Consider the following 20,931-nt stretch of genomic DNA (forward strand, 5'->3'; position numbering starts at 1 on the left):
TCAATTGAAGTTTCTTTTCCGAGATGATTCTTAGGTCGCATCAAGCTGAGAAGTTGAACACCAGCCAGGACGTTGACTTAGTATGTTAGCAATCTTTCTGTTTTGTTGTTATTTTGAAAGAGACTCACTCTGTAACTTAGACTGGCTCAAACTTGAAATCCTCCTGACTCAGCCTCACAAATGTTGGGTTTATAGAGATGTACCACTATATCCATGAAAGATTTGTTTTCCAATTGTATTGGGTTTGTTTTGTTTTCATTTTTGAGACAAGGTCTCACATATCCCAGAGTAGGCTAGAACTCCCTTGAACTCCTGACCCTTCTGTTTCCGCTTCCTCAGTGCTGGGAACACAGCAGTGTTCCACACTGTATTCATAACAGTAGCACCACACTCCATTCATAACATAATCTTTTTTTTTCTTCCGACAGGGTTTTCTATTTAACAGTCCTGACTGTCTGACTACCCTGGAACTTACTCTGTAGACCAGGCTGGCCTTGAACTCACAGAGATCTGCCTGCCTCTGCCTCCCAAGAGCCGGGATTAAAAGCATGTGCCACCACCTCCAGGCTCATATCTTATTCTTACTGTGCATGAGAAAATAAAACAAACAAACCACAATTAAAGAGAATTTTTATAAATTCCAAAGGAACTAAAAGAATACAAATAAACTGTAACTTCAGAATTTTTGACATTTATTAGTTGTTGTCTGTGCGTATGTGGATATGGGAGCACAACTTGCCAGAGTCAGTCAGTTCCCTCCTTCCACCACGTGGGCTCCAGGGAGCAAACTCAGACACCAAGTTTGACAGCAAATATTCTTACCCACTAAGTCATTTTGCCCATTTAATTTAAATGTTTTAAGCTATCAGGGCTGGAGAGGTGGCTCAGCACCTAAGAGCACCGGCTACAAGAGAGCCCAGGTCTGATTCCCAGCACCCACGTGATGACTCACAGCCTGGAGCTCCAGTTCCAGGGGCAACGCCCACGTCTGACCTACACCTACACCAGAGATGCATGTGCTGTGGACACACATACTGCCAAAGCATCCGTACATATAAAATTAAAATAAGTTTTAACGAATTCTAAGCTATCAGTTTGTCTTGATAACTGTGCTATTGCTGTGATGAGACAGCGTGACCATGGCAACTCTATTATAAAGGAAACCATTTAATTGGGGTGGCTTACAGTTTCTAAGGTTCAGTCCATTATCATCATGACAGGGAACACGGCTGCATGCAGGCAGGCATGGTGCTGGAGAAGTAGCTGAGAATTCTACATCCAGATCCATAGGCAGCAGGGACTCTGGGCTTGGAATGTGCTTTCTGAAACCTCCATCTGACCCCAGTGACACACTTCCTCTAATATGGCCACGCCTCCCCTGGGCATCAAACAGTCCAATCTATGAATCTACCGGGCCATTCTCATTCACAGCACCACACATTCTGAAATTCTGGATTCTACCTAAAATCAACTCAAATATGAGCTACTTCAACAGTTCTACCCAACCTTTCCTTTACCACAAACACTAATGCTAATGAAAATAAATCTCATACCCATGTCACTCTAGTTCCCCTCCACCTGGTGTCTACTTGAGATGATAATTACAATTATAATACATACATAGTTTCAAACTACATAAACATTTTGTGACGGCTATTCTTGGTTGTCAACTTGACTATATATGGGATAAACCACAACCCAAAAATCGAGGGCACACTTGAGATCCAGAGCTTGACACAGGAAGACAATTCACCTTTAATCCAAATCTTGAGTCAGGAAGGCAGGCACACCTTTAATCTGGACCACACCTTCTGCTGGAAGTTTCTATAAGGACAATGGAGGACGGAAGGTCTATTCTTTCTTCACTGGCTTGCCCTCAACTTGTCAACACATTCACTTCCTCACTGGCACTGGAGCCCACTTCTCAGAAGTCTGCGCATACAGACCAGCTGAGATGCCCAGCCTGTGAGCTGAACAACTACTGCATTATTGCACTTGCCATTCGCAGCTAGCCACTGTTGGTCAGCTGGACTGCAGCCTGTGGGTCATCCCAAGAAATTACACACACACACACACACACACACACACACACGCACGCACGCACGCACGCACAGACTCATCCCATAAATTCTGTGGCTCTAGAGAACTCTAATACAAATTTAAACACATAAAAATTCACATCTTAGGCACTTGCAATTAGACTCTATTCAGGATAAATGGATAAATGTACTATCTGTGTCAAAAAACATTAAATAAACAATTACTGCACACTACCAAGTAGTCTCTAGGACTCTAAGAAAGTCATCAAATCAAAATTTAAGACCAGTTCACAAGATCCAATGGCCAGGATCATAGCAAGGTTCACCAAAAGCTGAGGAGAATGTGGAGGCATGAAGATTCTCTTTGCAAAAGTAGTACAACTGCTTTGGAAAACAGTTTGGCAGCTTCTACAAAATTAAACATTCTGACCACCCATTCAAGTTAATGCTTTCCTTGGCATTCACCCAAATGAGCTGAAACCTCTGTCCACACACAACCTACACAAGAATGCTTACAGCTTTATCTTAGTTACCAAAACTTCTAAGATGTCTTAGCTCCAGAGAATGGAATTGGTTTGTTCACTTGTTTGCTTGGTTTTTATTCTTATTGTTTGTACTCCTTGGGGATCAAGCCCAGGCTCTCTACTACTTAGCTAAATCCCCAGCTCTCAGACAATGGAATATCATGGGCTATCATGGATTAAAGGCTACAGAGTGACTATTACTAACTGAAAGAAGTCAGTCTGAAACACTGCACACTACATGGTTCCAACTATTAGGACTTCCTAGAAAAGGTAAAAACAGGGAAACAATAAAGAGCTCTGTGGCTCTAAGGTAGAGGGGGAGGGAGGAAGGGAAGGGGGATGCATACACAGAGCACAACCAATTGTGAAGGTCGTGAAACTACCCTGTATAATCCTATGGTGGGGGACACCTCGTCATACACCTGACAAAATCCACAGAACGTACAGCACCAAGTGTAAACCTCAAAGTGAACATGGACTTTGGCCAACGATCTTAGTTTCACCTATTGTAATAAACATACAGGTGGCATGTTGATAATGGAAAAGGTCTAAACTGCTGCGAGAAAATAGTCTAACCGGGCACAGTGGCGAGCCTCTTTAACTCCAGCATTCACAGGCAAAGGCTGGCAGACCTCTGTGAGTTCTAGGACGGCCGAGGCTGTATAATGAGACCCTGCCCAAAAAGGAGAAGTCTACTTACTGTTTTTTAAAAGTAACAGCAATGTGCTTCTGTGATCTTACTATCAGGAGAAAGACAGTCCAACAGTCTGCATACCAAGAAACACTGGCCACAAAAAAATTATAGTCTTATCTTTGAAGTGAGCAAGGCACAGTTGTCTTCCTAGATCTAACCTCTGTAGCAGAGCCAAAATAAATAGGGCAAACCAGTACCAAAACATAAGCATGTCCAGTGTCTATACTGTTTGCTTATTCTTTTTACAAAGAACAATGTCGGTTCAGAATGACACTTCAGCCTTCAGCATGAGAGCATCCAACACATTCTGATTATCTGAATCTGAAAAATGTCAACTTGTTCACTGACGACTGTTCACAGCTGGAAGTAGTGACACACAGCTGTGAGGAGAGCACTCAGGCCAGCCTGTGCTACACAGCAAGCTCCAGCCTGGCCTAAGCCACACCGACAGACCCAACCTCAAAAAATACGCCAATCAGTTATTAATTGTAAATGGCAGAGTGGTAAATTCATATTAACCAACTTTGAGACTTGTGGGCCACTTTTATTCGTTTTAATTTTACTGTTACTATCAGTGTGAGGGTAGGGCGAACACGCTACGATGGACATATGGAGATCAGAAGACAACTCTTGGAACTTGGTTCTCTCCTTCCAGCTCAGAGAGAAGGCTTTCTTGTCCCTGCTCTGCTGGATACTCCAGGGCAGCTGGTGCGGGCTGCCAGGACACTCTGTCTCCACCTCCCGTCTTGCTGCAGGAGCCCTGGTATGATGCATGCACACCACCACATTTCCTGACTTTCTTACATGGGTTCTGGGGGTGGAACTCAGGAGAACAAGCGTGCACAGCAAGTGCTTTCACCTGCTGAGCTATCTCAGTAGTTCCAGTTTTGATAGATTTTTTTAAGTCATTACAGGGAACTGGAGAGATGGCCCGGTGGTTAAGAGTGCTCACTGCTCTCGGAGAAGACCAGAGCTCAGTTCCCAGTACTTGTATCAGACAGTTCACAACTTCTGTTATCCCAGCTCCAAGAACTCTGACACCCTGAGGCTCCTATGGGTACCTGCACATACATGGCACATGTAGACTCTCTTATACACTTACACACACCAGATATAAATAAATCAATCTTTTTAAGTCACAATGTGCCAGGTGTGATAGAGGACTCTTAATCCAAGCACTCAGGAGGCAGAGGCAGGAGGATCTCTGTGAGTTTGAAGCCACACTGATCTACAAAGTGAGTTCCAGAGATCTTCTCTCAAAACAATCAGACAAAAATTGTTGTATTTTTAAAAACTTAAAAATTTAGGGCCAATAAAATGGTTCCGTGGGTAAAGCCATGTACACCCCAAAAAGATTTTTTTTTTTTGATATTTTGGGACAGGGTTTCTCTGTGTAGCCCTGGCTGTCCTGGAACTCGCTCTGTAAACCAGGCTGGCCTCGAATTCACAAAGGTCCGCCTACCTCTACCTCTCAAATGCTGGGATTAAAGGCATGCACCACCACTGACCGGCCTCAAAAAGATAAGAATTGTTTTATATTTTGTGTATGTACATGCATGCATGTGTGGAGGTCAGAGAATAACTTGCAGGAATTGGTTCTCTCCTACACTCTGTGGGTCTGTGGGATCAAACTCAGACAAGCACTATATTACCTACTGAACCATCTTATTAGTCCAAAAGTTCAACCTAAATGTTGCTCTAATCTACGACTCACTTATTAGGCTTTTTATTATGCTTTCAATTCTTACCATTTGCATACACTTTAATGTCCTCTAGTACACTATGGACTCTTTGTTAAATACACAGTACCATACTGGTCTTTATATACCCCTAACAGATACTATTATAGTTTACATATGAAATACACCAACAAAAGGCTTTTTTTCCCAGCTGTTGGCACTATTAAGAAGGGAAAGGGTGCTAGAAAGATGGTAGGTAGTTAAGAACATGTACTGCTCTTCAGAGAACCTGAGTTCAGTTCCCAATCCACATCAGACAGCTGACAACCACTGTAACTCCAGTTCCAGTGAGACCCAGTGCTTCTAGCATCTATGGGCACCTGCACACATGTGCACATACCCATACACACAGAGACACACATATACATACAATTAAGCATAAAATAAATTATTTTGAAAGAGAACAAATCCTAAGGACACTGATCTCATCAAATATTTCATGAGATCAAAATTAAATGGGCTATTGGGAACATGAGAAAGGCTGCTGAAGAGATGGCTCAGCTGCTAAGAAGACTGGCTGTTCTTTCAGAGGGCCTGCATTCAGTTCCCACCACCAACATGGAATTGTCTGTATCCCCAGGTCCAGGGGATCTAACACCTTCAAACAGACATATATGCGGGCATATAAATATATGCCAATGCACATAAAATAAAATAAATTTCAAAAGAAGACATGAGACAGGGTTAGAGAAAGTAGCTCACTTGAGCCACGCCTTTTCAAAGTGTATCTTGTCCTCTCTCTCAGCCCCTAGTCCAACACAAGATGAGCTATGATGCTATACTGTATGTTCCCACCACTGTGACATTCAGTCTTATATCAAATCTGAAAGCAACCAAGCACTGAAAACCCTGAAACCCAATGCCCAAACAAACTCTCTTTCCTTGTTTGTCTCTGGTGTTTCATCACAGAGAAGCAGCGAGCCTTTCTCCACTCCACCAGTCAGCTCCCAGTTCACTACATGGAGACTTAATTAGGAAACTTTGGCCGGTAGCTTGGGCTTGTTTCTAACTAGTTCTTATAACTTAAATTAACCATTTCTATTAATCTATATGCTGCCCAAGGCTTGTTGACCTCATCTACATATTGGCCACCTTGCTTTCCTGCTTCCTTCATGTCTTCTCCAGTCTCTGTCCTTTATCTCAGCATCCTCTGTGCCTAGAAATCCTGCCTAGCTATGGGCCACTCAGGTTTTCAATAACCAAGCAGAGTAACACTTCTTCACAGTATACAAAAAGATTATCCCACAACACCATGACAAAGATTTGACTAACGCACTTAGCACAATATTTTGTATACAAGAATGAATGAAATACCCCATATTTCGTTTTGTCACGTGACTAAAAGGAACATTCCAATTCTGAGCCATACACCATTAGGTTTACAAATGACTACATCTAACCAAACAGAATGCTGAAGGAACTTTGCACTTAATAACGAAAAAAAGTGGTAGCTTCTGTCTTCCACTCCGCTAGACAGGCCAGCTTTCCTATCTCAACATTCCGAATATCTAAAAGAACACTTTGGCGCTAGAGAGATGGCTCAGTGGTTAAGAGCCTGGCTGCTCTTCCAGTTCAATTCCCAGCACCTACATGGTGGCTCACACCTGTCTGGAATTCCAGTTCCAGGGTTTCAAACACCCTCACACAGGCATGCATGCAGACAAAACACCAATGAACACAAGATAAAGCTTTAAAAACAAAAGAACATCTTAATATCTGCTTCAGCAAGTTCCCCCGGCTAGATATCTTGAAATTGCTGTCTTCCACATTACCTAAGTCTAATTACAGAACATTACATTAGGATTATATTAAATTACACTGTTATTCAACAAAATGATTTATAATTTTAGTCATTCTAAAACTAATTCACAGTTAACCTAGACATCATGAAAAATAAAGTCAACTGTAATTCAATGAATTTGATTCTAACTTTCTCTTCCAAATGTGTCTGTCCTCAGCTGATCTCTCCTAAAGGCGACACTGTCTTTCTGGCCAGCAGCTAAGGTGATTTGTTTTTGTTTTTTTGCTTAAATCAAGGTCTCATGTAGCCCAAGCTAGCCCTGAATTAGCTATGCAGCTAAGGGTAACTCTGAACTCCTGGTCCTGGGCTTCTATCTCCCAACTGTTAGAGTTAAAGCTGCAGGTAACCACACTTGATATAACATAGGTTTTTTTTTTATTCACATTTATTTTTGCTTGTGCATGTGCTGTGGAACAATCTTTGTACACTGTAAATATGTATTGCTCTCATCGTTAGTAAAAAGTTGATTGGCTGGTAGTCAGGCAGGCAGTATAAGCAGGACAACCTAACTAAGGATGCTGGGATGAAGAAGGGCAGAGTTGGAAGAGTCACCAGGAAAGACAGAGAGAGCAAGAAATGCTGGAGGACAGGTAAAGCCACAAGTCACATGGCAATATATAGATTAACAGAAATGGGTTAATTTAAGTTGTAAGAGCTAATTAGTAATAAACCTGAGCTATCCAACAAGCAATTGTAATTAATATATGCTTAAGTGTGTTTATTTCAGAGCTGTGGGTGGGGCAGAAACTTTCACGTACATGCATGTGCACACATGTAGAGGCCAGAGGACAATTTACAGGAAGGGTTCTACAGATTAATTCAGGTCAGCAGGCTTTGTAGCAAATTCCTTTACTTGCTTTGCCTGACATTGTTCTTTGAAATAGGGTTTCATGTAAGCCAGGATAGCCTTGGACTTACTATATAGACAAAGATGGCCTTGAACTTCACCTGCTACCTCCTCCCAAGTACTATGATGCTGGAATTACAGTGTGAGCCACTGTACAAGCTCTAAGCTCCAAAGAACATTTTTGCTAACTAGGACATTTAAAGGTAGGAAAGTCTCCAACAATAATTACTAAATAAGAAAGAAAATCTTCCTTCCCCCTTCATTTTCAAAAGTACTACAGTACTACATAGCAAGACTTGTCTCAAAATGACTCCTACTACTACTACTACTACTACTACTACTACTAATAATAATAATAATAATAATAATAAATAACAATAATAAAAACTGCCAGGCAATGGTGACATATGTCTTTAATTCCAGCACTTGGGAGGCAGAGGCAGGTGGATCTCTGAGTTCAAGGCCAGCCTAGTCTACAGAGAGAGTCCAGGACAGCCAGAGCTGTTTGTTACACAGAGAAACCCTGTGTGTATGGGGTGGGGGTGGGGGTATGACACAGGATGGGACTCAGAGAAACTGCGACTTTCTACAACAGTAATTCAGAGACAAGCAGGACAGGCACTGGGGGTGTTTGTAGACCTGGGGATAGAGCAAACCTACAAAAACAGACAATAAGGAAGGCCTCAAAAGTTTGACAAACATGGGAAAGTATAAAATCTGGGAGTTCAGAGGGTATAGCTCAGTAGTAGAGCATGTACCTCACATGCAGGAGGCCCTGCGGTTAGATCGCCAGCATTGTGGGAAAACAAGGAAATCTCTTTAGGGAGAATATATAAGTTTATCTAATTACCTTCTTTGCAGCTGCTGAGAAAACTACTTCCTTATGAAAACAATTCAAAAGAAACAGAACTGAGGGCACAGGTGCCATGTTACAGTTCATCATGAAGCGCAGAGCCACCGTCCGCTGTACAGATCCATTAAACCATTCTATGAACAGACAAAAATGGTTTTATGCTCAATAAAAGAAATATGAGAAAACAACAGTTCAAATTTGAGCATACAGAATAGAGTACTGAGGCAGATATGGCAGTGTGGCTGGACCCATCCACCCTAAAGCTGATGCTCACCCTGTGAGTTATACTAGGCGACAGAGTAAGGGGAAGGCCAGCTTTGGACACATAAGAAAATCCTGTCTTGAAAAACAAAAGGTCTTCCACTTGTAACAGGATAAACAGGATGCCTATTAACAGAAGAACTGCTAACACACTGAGGTATATTCAAACTGTAAGATCTTAGCAGGCTCTGGGCATTTTTTCTAGAAAAAGGCCAGACATGAATACTTTAGACTTTGCCATCCAGTCTCTGTTCTAAGTGCCCAATTCTGCCCTTGTAGGGCAAAAATACGGCAATGTATCACACTGACACCTGCCATTCACATCATTTGCAATGGGTCGCTGCAGAGTTTTAAACATAGAAATATAGAAAGGCATCTTTCCAACCCTATGGTCGACTTTAAGAGATCTAAAAGGATTATTAAAGAATTGGAGGGCTGGTTCAGTGGTTAAGAGAACTTGCTCTTCTGCAGGTCATGAGCTTGATTTCTGCACCCGCATGGTGGTTCACATCCATCTGTAACTTGAGTTCTAGGAGATCTGACACCCTCTCCTGGCTTCTAAGGGTACACATGTGACACATATACATACAGTCAGACAAAACATTCAAACATGTTGCCAGGAGTGATGGCGCAGGCCTTTAATCCCAGCACTCGGGAAGCAGAGGCAGAGGCAGAGGCAGCAGGATCTCTGTGAGTTTGAGGCCAGCCTGGTCTACAGAGCAAGTTGAGTTCCAGGACAGCTAGAGCTAAACAAAGAAACACTGTCTTCGAAAACCAGGGGGAAAAAACTATAGAAAATATGAAAGATAGTCAAGCAAGGAAGAAAGGGAGAGTGGGAGGCGAGATGAAGAGAGAGGGAGAAAGAAGGAAGGAAGAGAGAAAAGAGAAGGGGAGAGAGAGGAGAGAGAAGAGAAAGAGTGTGCATACCAAGGGCTGCAAAGAAAAGGTATTCTTCAAAAGCATCCCTGGTAGCCTACTTCTTTCAACTAGGCCCACCAGACTGGGGAGCAAGCCTTTAGAATATGGACTTGAGTGATGTGGTGGTCTGAATGGGAATGGCCCCCATAGGCTCACAAATTTCAATACTTGGTCATCAGGGAGTGGCACTATCTGAAAGAATTGGGAAGTATGACCATGTCAGAGGAAGTAAGTCACTGGGGTGGGCTTTGAGGTTTTACAAAAAGATAATTCTAAGCCCAAAGTCATCCTCTTCCGGCTGCCTACAGATCCTGATGTAGAACTCTGCTACTTCTCCAAAATTCCTTGGATTTTATTGTTGTCATTTTGGTGATGAAATTTTTTTTCCAACTAGAACATTCCAGAAAAAGAAAACATTTAAGCATTATGTGCCTGGAGTCCTGCAGCACATTAGCAAACCAATACTCCACTGCCACCTACAGCAGAAAAATGAAACTACAGCTTATAGCTAAAACCTAAAAGTGTGCCCTCTTCTATTTATAAATCCATATTTAGATCAGGACATTGCGTCATGCCGACCCTCAAAAGACAGATGCAAGCAAATCATTGCAAGTTCAAGGCCTGCCTGGACTACCCAGTGAGTCCCAGGACATCTTGCTGTAAAGAATGAAACCCACCGATGGTGGTGGTTCACACCTTTAATCCCAGCACTGGGGAGGCAGAGGCAGGCATACGTCTGAGTTCCAGGGCAACCTGGTCTACAAAGGGAGCTCTAGGACAGACAGAGCTGTTACACTGAGAAACACTGTCTCAATTAAATAAATAAATAAATAAAAATAAATTTAAAAATTAAAAAAGAGACCCTATCTCAAATAATTAACTTGCATATTTTATCGATGTTTTATTATATTTTCTAAACCATACAGCAACAGTAAACTCTACTGTAACAGGGCCCCAGACCTTAGCACAACTGACTCCATGACAGAAGTGTCATTCAGGCTGTAAAACTCAACATGTAGACAGCACCACCTGCCAAAAATGAAAACAAAAACCTAATCCTTCCAAGTTCTTAGTTATGGGAAAGTCTCTCATTGTGCTAACCTTGTTTTTTGGTTTCTGTAGAATGGCTTCCGGCTGTTTTTGTCAACTAACGTATGTCAATCCAGGATATGGCTTTTGTGCTTTTGGGGAGATAGACTTGGGACACAGTTAGGAATTTAGAATGTGAACCTTATGTGATGGCATAGTAAAAATACAACTTTTGCTATACTACAATTATCTATCTTCTTGCTTCCAACACAGTGGCAGGCAGATCTCTGTGAGTTTGAGGACAGCCAGGTCTACAGAACCAGAACGAATTCCAAGACAGACAGGGCTATATGGAGAAACTGTCATAAAAACTTAAACCCATGTCCGAGCAGTCTTCTCTGGTGAATATCCCAAAACACAACATTACACATTAAAAGCAAACTTTTAAATAACAAAACTCATTCGATGCAAAAAAAAAAAAAAAATTCTAGAAAGGAACCAGGCTGAAGAGGCTTAAGTTGCTAAAGCCCTGCCAAACAAACATGAGAACTTCATTTCTGTCAGCACACCCACAAAGTCCAGGAGGGTGGGCTGCTGCACCCAGGCTCACTAACAGGAGGGAGCAACCCCCCGGAGGCGGAGACTCAAAAGCCGGAAGTGAAGCTCCGAGGGTAAACACAAGGAAGCATGCCCTGCGCATTCCAATCCACAAGCTGTCCTTTGACACCTTGCGCGCATGCGCGCACACACACCTACTGGAGCACTGCGCTCACGGCTGTGACTCTGGTGAGGAAAAAAGTCAGTTGAGCCTGACAGTGCCAGCTTGTATTCGCTGTTCAGAAAGGCAGCTTTACAAAGCAGAACAACTCAGCAGTGGGTGAGATTTTTCAATCCACAGCGTGGCAAAGATAATTATCGCGATATCTGGGAAGGGATCTGCGCTCTGTGGTAAGATGGCAACCCAAGAGACTGTGTTTCCTGAAAAACTTGGCCACAAAAAATACAGGGCTGCCCTTAAGAAGGAGAAACGCAAGAAACGTAGGCAGAATATGGCTCTCCTGAGAGACCTTGCAGCCCCCCCGGAAGAGGACGACGATGTTTCTGCTGATGAACAACTTACAGAGAGATTGGAGATGGAGCGACAAAAATTACATGAAGAGTGGCTGCTTAGGGAGGAGAAGGCACAAGAAGAATTCAGAATAAAGAAGGAAAAGGAAGAAGCTGCTAGAAAACAGAGGGAAGAACAGGAGAGACAGATAAAGTTGGAATGGGAAGAAAAACAGAAAAAACAGAGAGAAGAGGAGGAGCAGAAGCTACAAAAAAAGAGAGAAAGAGAGGAGGCGGTGCAGAAAATGCTGGACCAGGCTGAAAATGAGGGCACTTGGCAGAACCCAGAACCACCCAAGGAATTAAGACTGGAGAAATACCGAGCGAGTTGTCCCTTCTACAGTAAAACGGGAGCGTGCCGATTTGGTAACAGGTGTTCACGGAAGCACGACTTTCCCACGTCAAGTCCCACGCTCCTGGTGAAGAGCATGTTCACAACCTTCGGAATGGAGCAGTGCAGAAGGGATGACTACGACTCGGACGCCAGCCTGGAGTACAGTGAGGAGGAGACCTACCAGCAGTTCCTGGACTTCTACTATGATGTGCTGCCCGAGTTCAAGAACGTGGGCAAAGTGATTCAGTTCAAGGTGAGCTGCAACTTGGAACCTCATCTGCGGGGCAATGTGTATGTTCAGTACCAGTCTGAAGAAGAATGCCAAACAGCCCTCTCTCTCTTTAATGGAAGATGGTATGCAGGACGACAGCTCCAGTGTGAATTCTGCCCAGTGACCCGGTGGAAAATTGCAATTTGTGGTTTATTTGAAATGCAAAAATGTCCAAAAGGAAAGCACTGCAACTTTCTCCACGTGTTCAGAAATCCCAACAATGAATTTCGAGACGCTAACAGAGACCTCTACCTGTCTCCAGGTTGGGCTGGCTACTCTGGTAAGACCTCCTCAGACAGGAGGGAGAGGAAGGACCACCGTGAGGAATACTACAGCAAGCCAAGGGCCTCCCAGTCTAGTCCACACCGCTCCTCCAAGAGAAGCAGGGAGTCGGAGAGGAAGAGTACACACGGGAGGAAGAAATCTCACAAACAGGAAACAAAGGGTCATGAGAGGCACAGTTCACAAAGAGGAAGAGAAGAGGACAACAGTCCAGGGCCACAAAGCCAGAGCCACAGATCCTGAGCCAGGCTAAGACAGCATCACTCGGGCCTAAGAATCTGAGACTGACCAGTCAACAACAAAACTCCGCTACAGAATAAAAACCTACCCCGGTATCCTTCAGACACCCCAAGACACTCAAAACAAAACTGATTACGAAGGAAAAGCATGGCGACTCAATCTAATTTCCAGCCAAGTTACAAAGTCTTGTGGCTTTAGCAGAGACAGACCAGGTATTATTTCTTAGTCTTTTGATGTTGTAATTCATGTTATTGATGTTATTTTCTGTACAGTTTAAATTAGCTTTTATATGTTGAGTTTTTGTTATTGATGTTATTTTCCATAGTCTCATGTGTTGTTTTCTTGTGATAACTAAGATTATATTAAACTGTGATATTTTATTATACTTACTAATTTATTAACATTTTTATATCCTGTGAATATGAACAAAATTTCCAAATATTGGAAATTACATCTATATTTTACCAAGAAAGAACACATAGGAGTACAGAAACCCTATGTGTTTTTGTAGACAGGCTCTCCCACTGTAGCCCTGGCTGGGCTGAAACTTGCTATGTAGACTAGACTGGCCTTCAACTCACAGACATCTGCCTGCCTACTCGTCAGCTGCTGGGGTCACAGGAATGTACCACCACCACAACCTAATGGTAATTTTTTTTTAATTTTTTGAAACAGGGTTTTGCTGTGTAGATTTGGCTGTCCTGGAACTCACTTTGTAGACCAGGCTGGCCTTGAACTCACAGAAAACCGCCTGCCTCTGCCTTCCAAGTGCTAGGATGAAAGGCCTACACCTTTCCTCTTAGTTTTGTTTTGAAGGGTGTGTGTGTGTGTGTGTGTGTGTGTGTGTGTGTGTGTGTGTATGGGTATTCTGTGTGTGTGTATCTCTGTGTGTGTGTGTCTGTGTGTATGTGTATGTATGTGTATGTCTGTGTATGTGTGTATGTGTACGTCTGTGTGTATGTGTATGTCTGTCTGTGTGTGTATGTATCTCTGTGTGTGTGTCTATGTGTATGTCTGTGTATGTATGTCTATGTGTGTGTATGTGTGTATGTGTATGTCTGTGTGTATGTATCTCTCTGTGTATGTGTCTATGTGTATGTCTGTGTATGTATGTCTGTGCACTCACATGAGTGCTTTAACCTCTGAGTCATCTTTCCAGCTCATAATGATGTTATTTTTTTTAAATCAAAGATCTCAAGTCTTGAGAACAAGTTAGTGAAATTTTTAGTTATCTACCAAATAACCAACTTCTAAACATAATTTACACGTCATTTCCAAATAGTGACATTGTGAGTTTAAGAATAGATGTTTAAGGTAAGGGTTAGCATCTTTATGTACATGTTCAGATGTTAAATACTTTAGGCTTTTAATATCAAATAATATTGTCACCAGGGGGTGGTGGCACATACCTTTTATCCCAGCACTTGGGAGGCAGAGGTAGGCGAGTGGATCTCAGTGAGTTCGAAGCCTGGTCTACCAAGCGAGTTCTAGGACAGCCAAGACTGTTACAGAAAGAAACCCTGTCTGGAAAAATCAAAAATAAAAACAAAACAAAACAAAAGTATCTGTCACAGCCACTGTTACCACGTTGGCCACAGCTGTTACAAATAAGCAAATGAATGAGCATGTTATGTCATAGCAAAACTTTATTTATCAAAACCAGAGCAATGGGGAACGTAACTGAGCTGCAGAGCACTTGCCTAGCACGCCCCTGGCAGTGACCATGGGTGTAATAACCCACAGTACTACCAAACAAAGCTGTCAGAACAGTAAGGATGGGCATGAGGTGGGGGGCAGAATGGGAGCATCAGGCCAGATTAGTCCTACAGCCATAATTTGCCACCCCTGACTTAGTACCATATTTTCTGTTCTTCCCACACAGATATTGTACTTTTTGCATTGCCCAATCAAGCTCATGAGTCTCCTGTCCCAGCTTTCCGTAGTTACCACATACCACTGTGCCCAACTCTGTTACCTTGTCAATGCAGCTGGCACATTGAAGCACTACCCATTCAAATGCACTATAGACGTCTAATAAGGGCCTATCACATGCCAGAAATAAGTATTAAATAAAGTATGTAATAAAGTTCTGCCTTCTTTACAAATGTGCAAGGTAGTAAGTATATTATAAAAACTCACATAGTATTATTAATTCTTCATACCAAATTATAGACATAAGCTGAAAAAGTTAGACAGTGTGCAGCCACTGATGGGCCACATCTTTAATGCCAGTACACTCTGTAAATCCAAGGCCAGTTTGAGCTATATAGTGACACCCTGTTTCAAAAAAACCAATACATACTGGCTGGAGAGACGGCTCAGTGGTCAAGAGCACCAGCTACATATACCATGACTACTTTATTAACTTCACAATTCCTTGGGTACTATGCAGAAGTCAAAACTATAGTGGTGGGCCAGCAAGCACTGGGTAAATGGGCAGGCAGCCAAGCCTGAAGATGGAAGTTTGATCCCTAGAACCTTTGTAGTGGAAGGACAAAACTGACTCCTATAAGTTGTCTTCTGACCGCCTCATGTGCACTATAGCACACGTATACACACACACACACACACACACACACACACACACACACACACACACCATAGTGCGAATGAATGGGCTGCTTTACATATCCATAAGCAGATGAAATGTTTGCCCTCTGTGATTGACAGGTAGAGCTAGATAGAGTGCTGATGTCCCAAACAAGGACATGATTCTACACAGCGAAGAGCATGCAGTACAGATGTCAGGGAAATAGTAGGTAACATTTGAAACCATGTGAAGGTTAGGAATCCCAACCATGGCACACAACACATTGCCAGGTAGTTGGTAATAAGACTGTTACCTGGAGTCAGCTTGGGTTTAGCTCAGCATTACCAGCTTGCCTAGCAAGTATAAGATCCTGGGTTCAAGCCTCAGCACATCAAAAAAGGAGACTACTAATGAGTGCCCACTAGGAATTCCACGTCTCCTCATGTTCTGTCCTCTGTGTCTCCTTTTGCCATTTCTAGGCAGAACATGATTTTCTAGGTGAAAGACATGAAGTCTACTCCCATCTGTATGTTAAGTGTATGGCCTGCTTCAAAGCAGGAATGACAGCAGAGTTAAAGGAGTAAGTGCTTCACTTTTTCTTGTCTAATCCACCAAATAGTCCTTACTCTATACCCTCATATTATGGCCAGATTGGACCGTTCACCATTTGTGCGTGCGTGCGTGTGTGCGTGTGTGTGTGTGTGATGTGATGTGTGTGTGCGGATACGTTCACATATGTGACTACGGGAGTGTGTGTGCCACAGGATCCACACAGAAATCAGAGGACAACCTCGGGCGGTTGTCCTCACTATCTTAGTCTGAGATGGGTTTCTCTGTTGTCTTTCCACTCTCTGTGCCAGGTTAAGGGCCCTAAGTTCCAAGATCCAATCCTATCTCCTCAAAATGTAGACACTTGCACTACATGACCAGTTTTTAAGACTTTTTTTTAAAAAAGATTTATTTGATGTGTATGAGTAGTTTTGCCTGCATGTATGTCTGAGCACCTCAGGTATACGGTGCCCAAGGAAGCCAGAAGAGGGTGTTGGATTCTCTGGAACTGGAGCCATCATTTGGGTGCTGGGACCGAAACCCAGATCCTCTGCAAGAACAAATACTCTTAACTGCTGAGCCAGTCATCCAGCCCCTACACGCCCAGTTTTTGTGTGGGGTTAGGGGTTAGAACCCAGGTCCTCACACTCGTGCAGCAGTCACTTCCACCCACCAAGCTATCTCCAGCCCAGTTATCATCCCTTCAACGTGGTCTACATTTTTCCTACCCCACATCTGCTCTTAACTTTGACTATCCCATAATGCTGCCCCTTTTCTAAGTCTAAAAAATCACTACGTTCAAAAGCAGCAAAACAGCAAAGCAGCCAGCCACTGGCTGGCACCTGAACAGGGACCCAAGGACAGGATTCTGAACACTCTTAGGACTGAAGGAAAGTTCACTCTCAGGGTAAGGGGGACTCCAGGATTGTCAGGGCTGTGGGGAATTTAAATTCCCCATTTCAGGAGCAACAAAATGTACAGTTGCTAAAATGCTTGTCAAAACAAAAAGCAGATGAAAAGCTAGGTGCTAACACACTCCAGAATCAAACTGGTTGTAGCTCTCTAGGGATTCTCCCCCCAGTATTTCTAATAGCAAATTAAACTGTAACACTAATTTTAATAGTGTGGTTTTAGGCAGTTAAGACACCTTGTTTCCTCATCTGTGTGCATATGGAGGCAAGAGGCTCTCTGCTTGTGTACATAGGTGTGTATGTGCACACCCGTGCATACTCACAGGCTCGCAGATACACAGGCCAGGAACAATTTGTCACAATTCTCTTCTACCATGTGGGTTTCATAAACTGAATTTATTTTTTTTTAAATATTTATTTATTATGTATACAGCATTCCTTCTATGGCCAGAAGAGGACACCAGACCTCATTACAGATGGTTGTGAGCCACCATATGGTTGCTGGGAATTGAACTCAGGACCTTTGGAAGAGCAGGCAATGCTCTTAGCCTCTGAGCCATCTCTCCAGCCCCTCATAAACTGAATTTAGATTGTCAGGCTTAGCAAGTGCTGTCACCTGCAAGCTATCTCCCTGGCCCTCGGCCTTATGTGCTAATTCTAGCACAGGGTCTCTCACTCCCTGGCCCTCGGCCTTATGTGCTAATTCTAGCACAGGGTCTCTCACTCACTGGCTGGGCTGGCCGGCTCATCAGTGAGTCCTGGGCATCTGCCTTTTTCCACCTCGCAAGTGCTGGGTTACAAACATGCCTGGCTTTTCCTGGGGGCTAGGATCTAAACTCAGACCTTCCCCCTTAAATAGCAAGCATTTTACATAATAAACCATCTCCCTAGTCCAACCACTTCATCTTGTTTAAGACATATTTGGTTTTAATTTTATGCGTATGAGTGTTTTGCCTGCATGTAAGTGTACTGTGTGAGTGCCTGGTGCCCATGAGGACAAGAAGAGGGTGCTGGATCTCCCAGAATTGGAGTGACAGGCTGTACTAAACTGCCACATGGGTGCTAGGAACCAAACCAGGTCCTCTTCAAGAGCAGCAGGTGCTGCTAACCACTAAGCCTCCTCCTCTCCAGCGCCCCTCCACTCTGTCTGTTAAGGCAGGGTCTCTCACTGACTAGGTTAGAATGGGTAGCCAGGAAGCCCCAGAAATCCTCCTGTCTCTGATTCCCCAGGGTCTGGATTACAGGCACCTGGCATTTGCGGGGGTTCTAGGGACAGACTCGGGTCCTCACGCTTGCATGGAAGCCGTTTGCCAACTGAGTCATCTTCTCGGTCCCACGTTCTAATCTTCCAAACGGGTGGGTGCCCACTATGAGTTAAAAAACACATTATTTTCAGTTTTTCTTTTCTTTACACTTTGACACTAGAAGCGTTCCTAGGACTAAATCTGGGTCTACATACACTAAATATGGTCATTCGCCACATGTGACTACTTTCACCGTTTGAAATGTGGCTAGTTGCAGCTAAAAATGTTTTAAATGTAAAATATATATATATTTTAAACACCTTGTGAAAACAATACACTGTATAGTGGTTGTATAAATGATAATACTTTAAATATACTAGTCAGATAATTAAAACATCCTACTAAAAAAAAAAAAAATCCCAGGGACCAGCTGGCCAGATAGCTCAGTCAAAAGCTAGTTCTGATCTCCAGCACCCACGAAAAGGCTGGGCATGGCCCCCTACTTCTGTAACCCAAGCACTGGCAGGGCAAAGACAAGCAGATCTCTGGAGTTCCAGGTCCAGTGAGTGCCTGTGTCTGGAAAGACAGGTGGAGTGTGATAGTACAAGGCACCAGTACTGACCCCTAGCCTTCATATGCCTGCCTGCCTCCCCACCCCGCCTCTCTCTCTCTCTCTCTCTCTCTCTCTCTCTCTCTCTCTCTCTCTCACACACACACACACACACACACACACACACACGAATGCACATCACAGCAGGCTGTGGTGGCAGATGCTTGTAATTCTTGGAAAGTGGAAGCAGGAGAATCAGGAACTCAAGGTCATCTCAGCTACACAGCGAATTCAAGGCCAGTGTGGGCTACAAGAGGTCCTATATCAAAACCCTGGAGGAAGTTAGAGACACGGCTCAGCAGTTAGAAGCACTTAATGCTCTTGCAGAGGACCTGGGTTCCCAGCACCCACATAGTGGCCTACAATTATTCCAAGTGATCTGGCACCCTCTTCTGGCCTCCACAAGCATGTATGCAGTGCACTTACATACTTGCAGGCACCACACTCATACACACACACAGAAATCTTTGTAAATTAATTTCATTTGTTATGTTTCCCTCTGATAGTTTTCTTGAGACAACCTGATGAATAACTTCGTTCATTTGGTAAATACACTCTTCACCATAAAGTCGATTCTTTAATAGTGTTTACTCCAGCTAATCTATCCTAATCTCACTAACTAACTCATTACCTACCACAACGCAGGAAAGCTGGCAAGCGCTCTCTCACTCTCTCTTCAAACAAGGGTCTCACTACGTAGCCACGGCTGGCTTGGTTGGCCTGGAACTCGCTCTGTACACCAGGCTGGTCTCGAACTCACACAGCTCTCTGCCAGCCTCTACCTCCCCAGTGCAGAGATTAAGGGCGTGCACTACTACTCCCTGCTGCAACCCATCAATCTTACAAAAGTCCGGGACGGAGAAAACTCGAAACTTATCTACAGTACAGGCACATAGAAGTCTTAAAAAGTCAAGGGTTCGCGGGTATGTGTCCCTAAAGCAAAGAGCGTCGCGGAGCGAGCGCCACGGCTCTGGAGGAGCCACAGAGCAGCACCGGGCAGCGCCCGAGGCTGGGGGCGGGTCTGAGGCTGCGAGGAGCCTGCGCCGCCTGGTCTAACCGCAGTACCTTAAGAATGCCCCTCATCTTCGCCAGGAAGGGGCGGAACTCCTCCGGCGGCACTTCCGGATAGAGTTGACTGTGCAGCAGCTCCTCCGTGATACTCGAGTTTCCGTGGAACGCGTTCTGCGCCAACCCGCTCAGCAGCCCGCTTAGGGGCTTGCAGCCCTCCAGATCACCCGCCATGGCCAAGGCGGCCTGCCGCCCAGCGCCTGAGCTCGGCTCGGCTACGGGGGCCGAGATGGGCCGTAACACCTAGCAAAGGCACCGTCTGGCCGCGAAGCCGGGTTCCTCCACTAGTCGGAATAAGCAGGTCTCGCTTTTGTTCTGCCACACACATCCACTGTTTCGATCACAGCCAAATCCGTTGAGTTTCCCTTTGGATCGCTGTGCTTTCGCTGTTTCCTTTTTCACTCCGAAAGGCACTCAAAGATGGCTTGGTGAGATTACTCCTATGAGCTGTAACTCAAGAAAAGCGTCACTTTAACTCTTTGGTGGCTGTATCTCGGTCCAGAGTTTGCCCTGGTGTCTGCAGAAACCCCACACAAAGGGTTTTTTGTTTGTTTGTTTGTTTTGTATGTTTGTTTGTTCGTTTGTTTTTGAAACAGAAACTTATTATATACCCCTGACTGGCCTGGAACTCACTATGCAGACCAGACTGTCGTCATAAATATCTGCCTATCCCTACCTCCTGAGTTCTGGGATAAAGTTCTGACTCAATCAGTTTTTATATCGACTTTTCAGACCTTATTTAAGAAATAGTATTGCCATTGTTTGTGTACTGTTAAGTCCCTAATGAAGGGTACATTATCCATGATTTTCTAAAAGGCAACTTGAGAAATGTTTTTGTGCATCCAAGAAAAACAACCCTGAGGCAAACTATACATGTGTGTTAAACGTTCCTATAGAGATCGCAAAGAGGACAGGTGTGGTGGGCACACCTTTGCTCCCAACACCCAGGAGGCAGAGGCAGTGCCAGCCTGTTCTACACAGTGAGTTTGACGAAGCCAGGGCTCTAAAGAGACATCCTAGCTCAAACAAAGCAAACAAACAAAAAGGTTGCAAAGAATGGATAGAAGAGAAAAGGGGGCA

General features: G+C 43.8%; 2 protein-coding genes across 2 annotated transcripts in view; one reads left to right on the plus strand and one right to left on the minus strand.

Moving 5' to 3' along the window:
* The window catches only part of Commd1 (copper metabolism domain containing 1), a 108,053-nt gene extending 87,814 nt beyond the window's left edge, over positions 1–20,239 (minus strand). Inside the window, exon 1 of the mRNA XM_048435536.3 lies at positions 19,849–20,239. Coding sequence (XP_048291493.1) covers positions 19,849–20,025 — 177 coding nt within the window. The 5' untranslated portion in view covers positions 20,026–20,239. The remainder of the gene's footprint in view (positions 1–19,848) is intronic.
* On the plus strand, positions 11,388–13,328 carry LOC125401296 (U2 small nuclear ribonucleoprotein auxiliary factor 35 kDa subunit-related protein 2-like). The gene has a single exon (XM_048435534.3). The coding sequence runs from the start codon at positions 11,659–11,661 to the stop codon at positions 12,940–12,942; it is 1,284 nt and encodes a 427-aa protein (XP_048291491.3). The 5' UTR covers positions 11,388–11,658; the 3' UTR covers positions 12,943–13,328.
* Positions 20,240–20,931: the final 692 nt, after the last annotated feature.

Source organism: Myodes glareolus, chromosome 8 (assembly GCF_982192425.1).
Source record: "Myodes glareolus chromosome 8, mMyoGla1.1, whole genome shotgun sequence".
In the NCBI taxonomy this organism is placed as follows: domain Eukaryota; kingdom Metazoa; phylum Chordata; class Mammalia; order Rodentia; family Cricetidae; genus Myodes; species Myodes glareolus.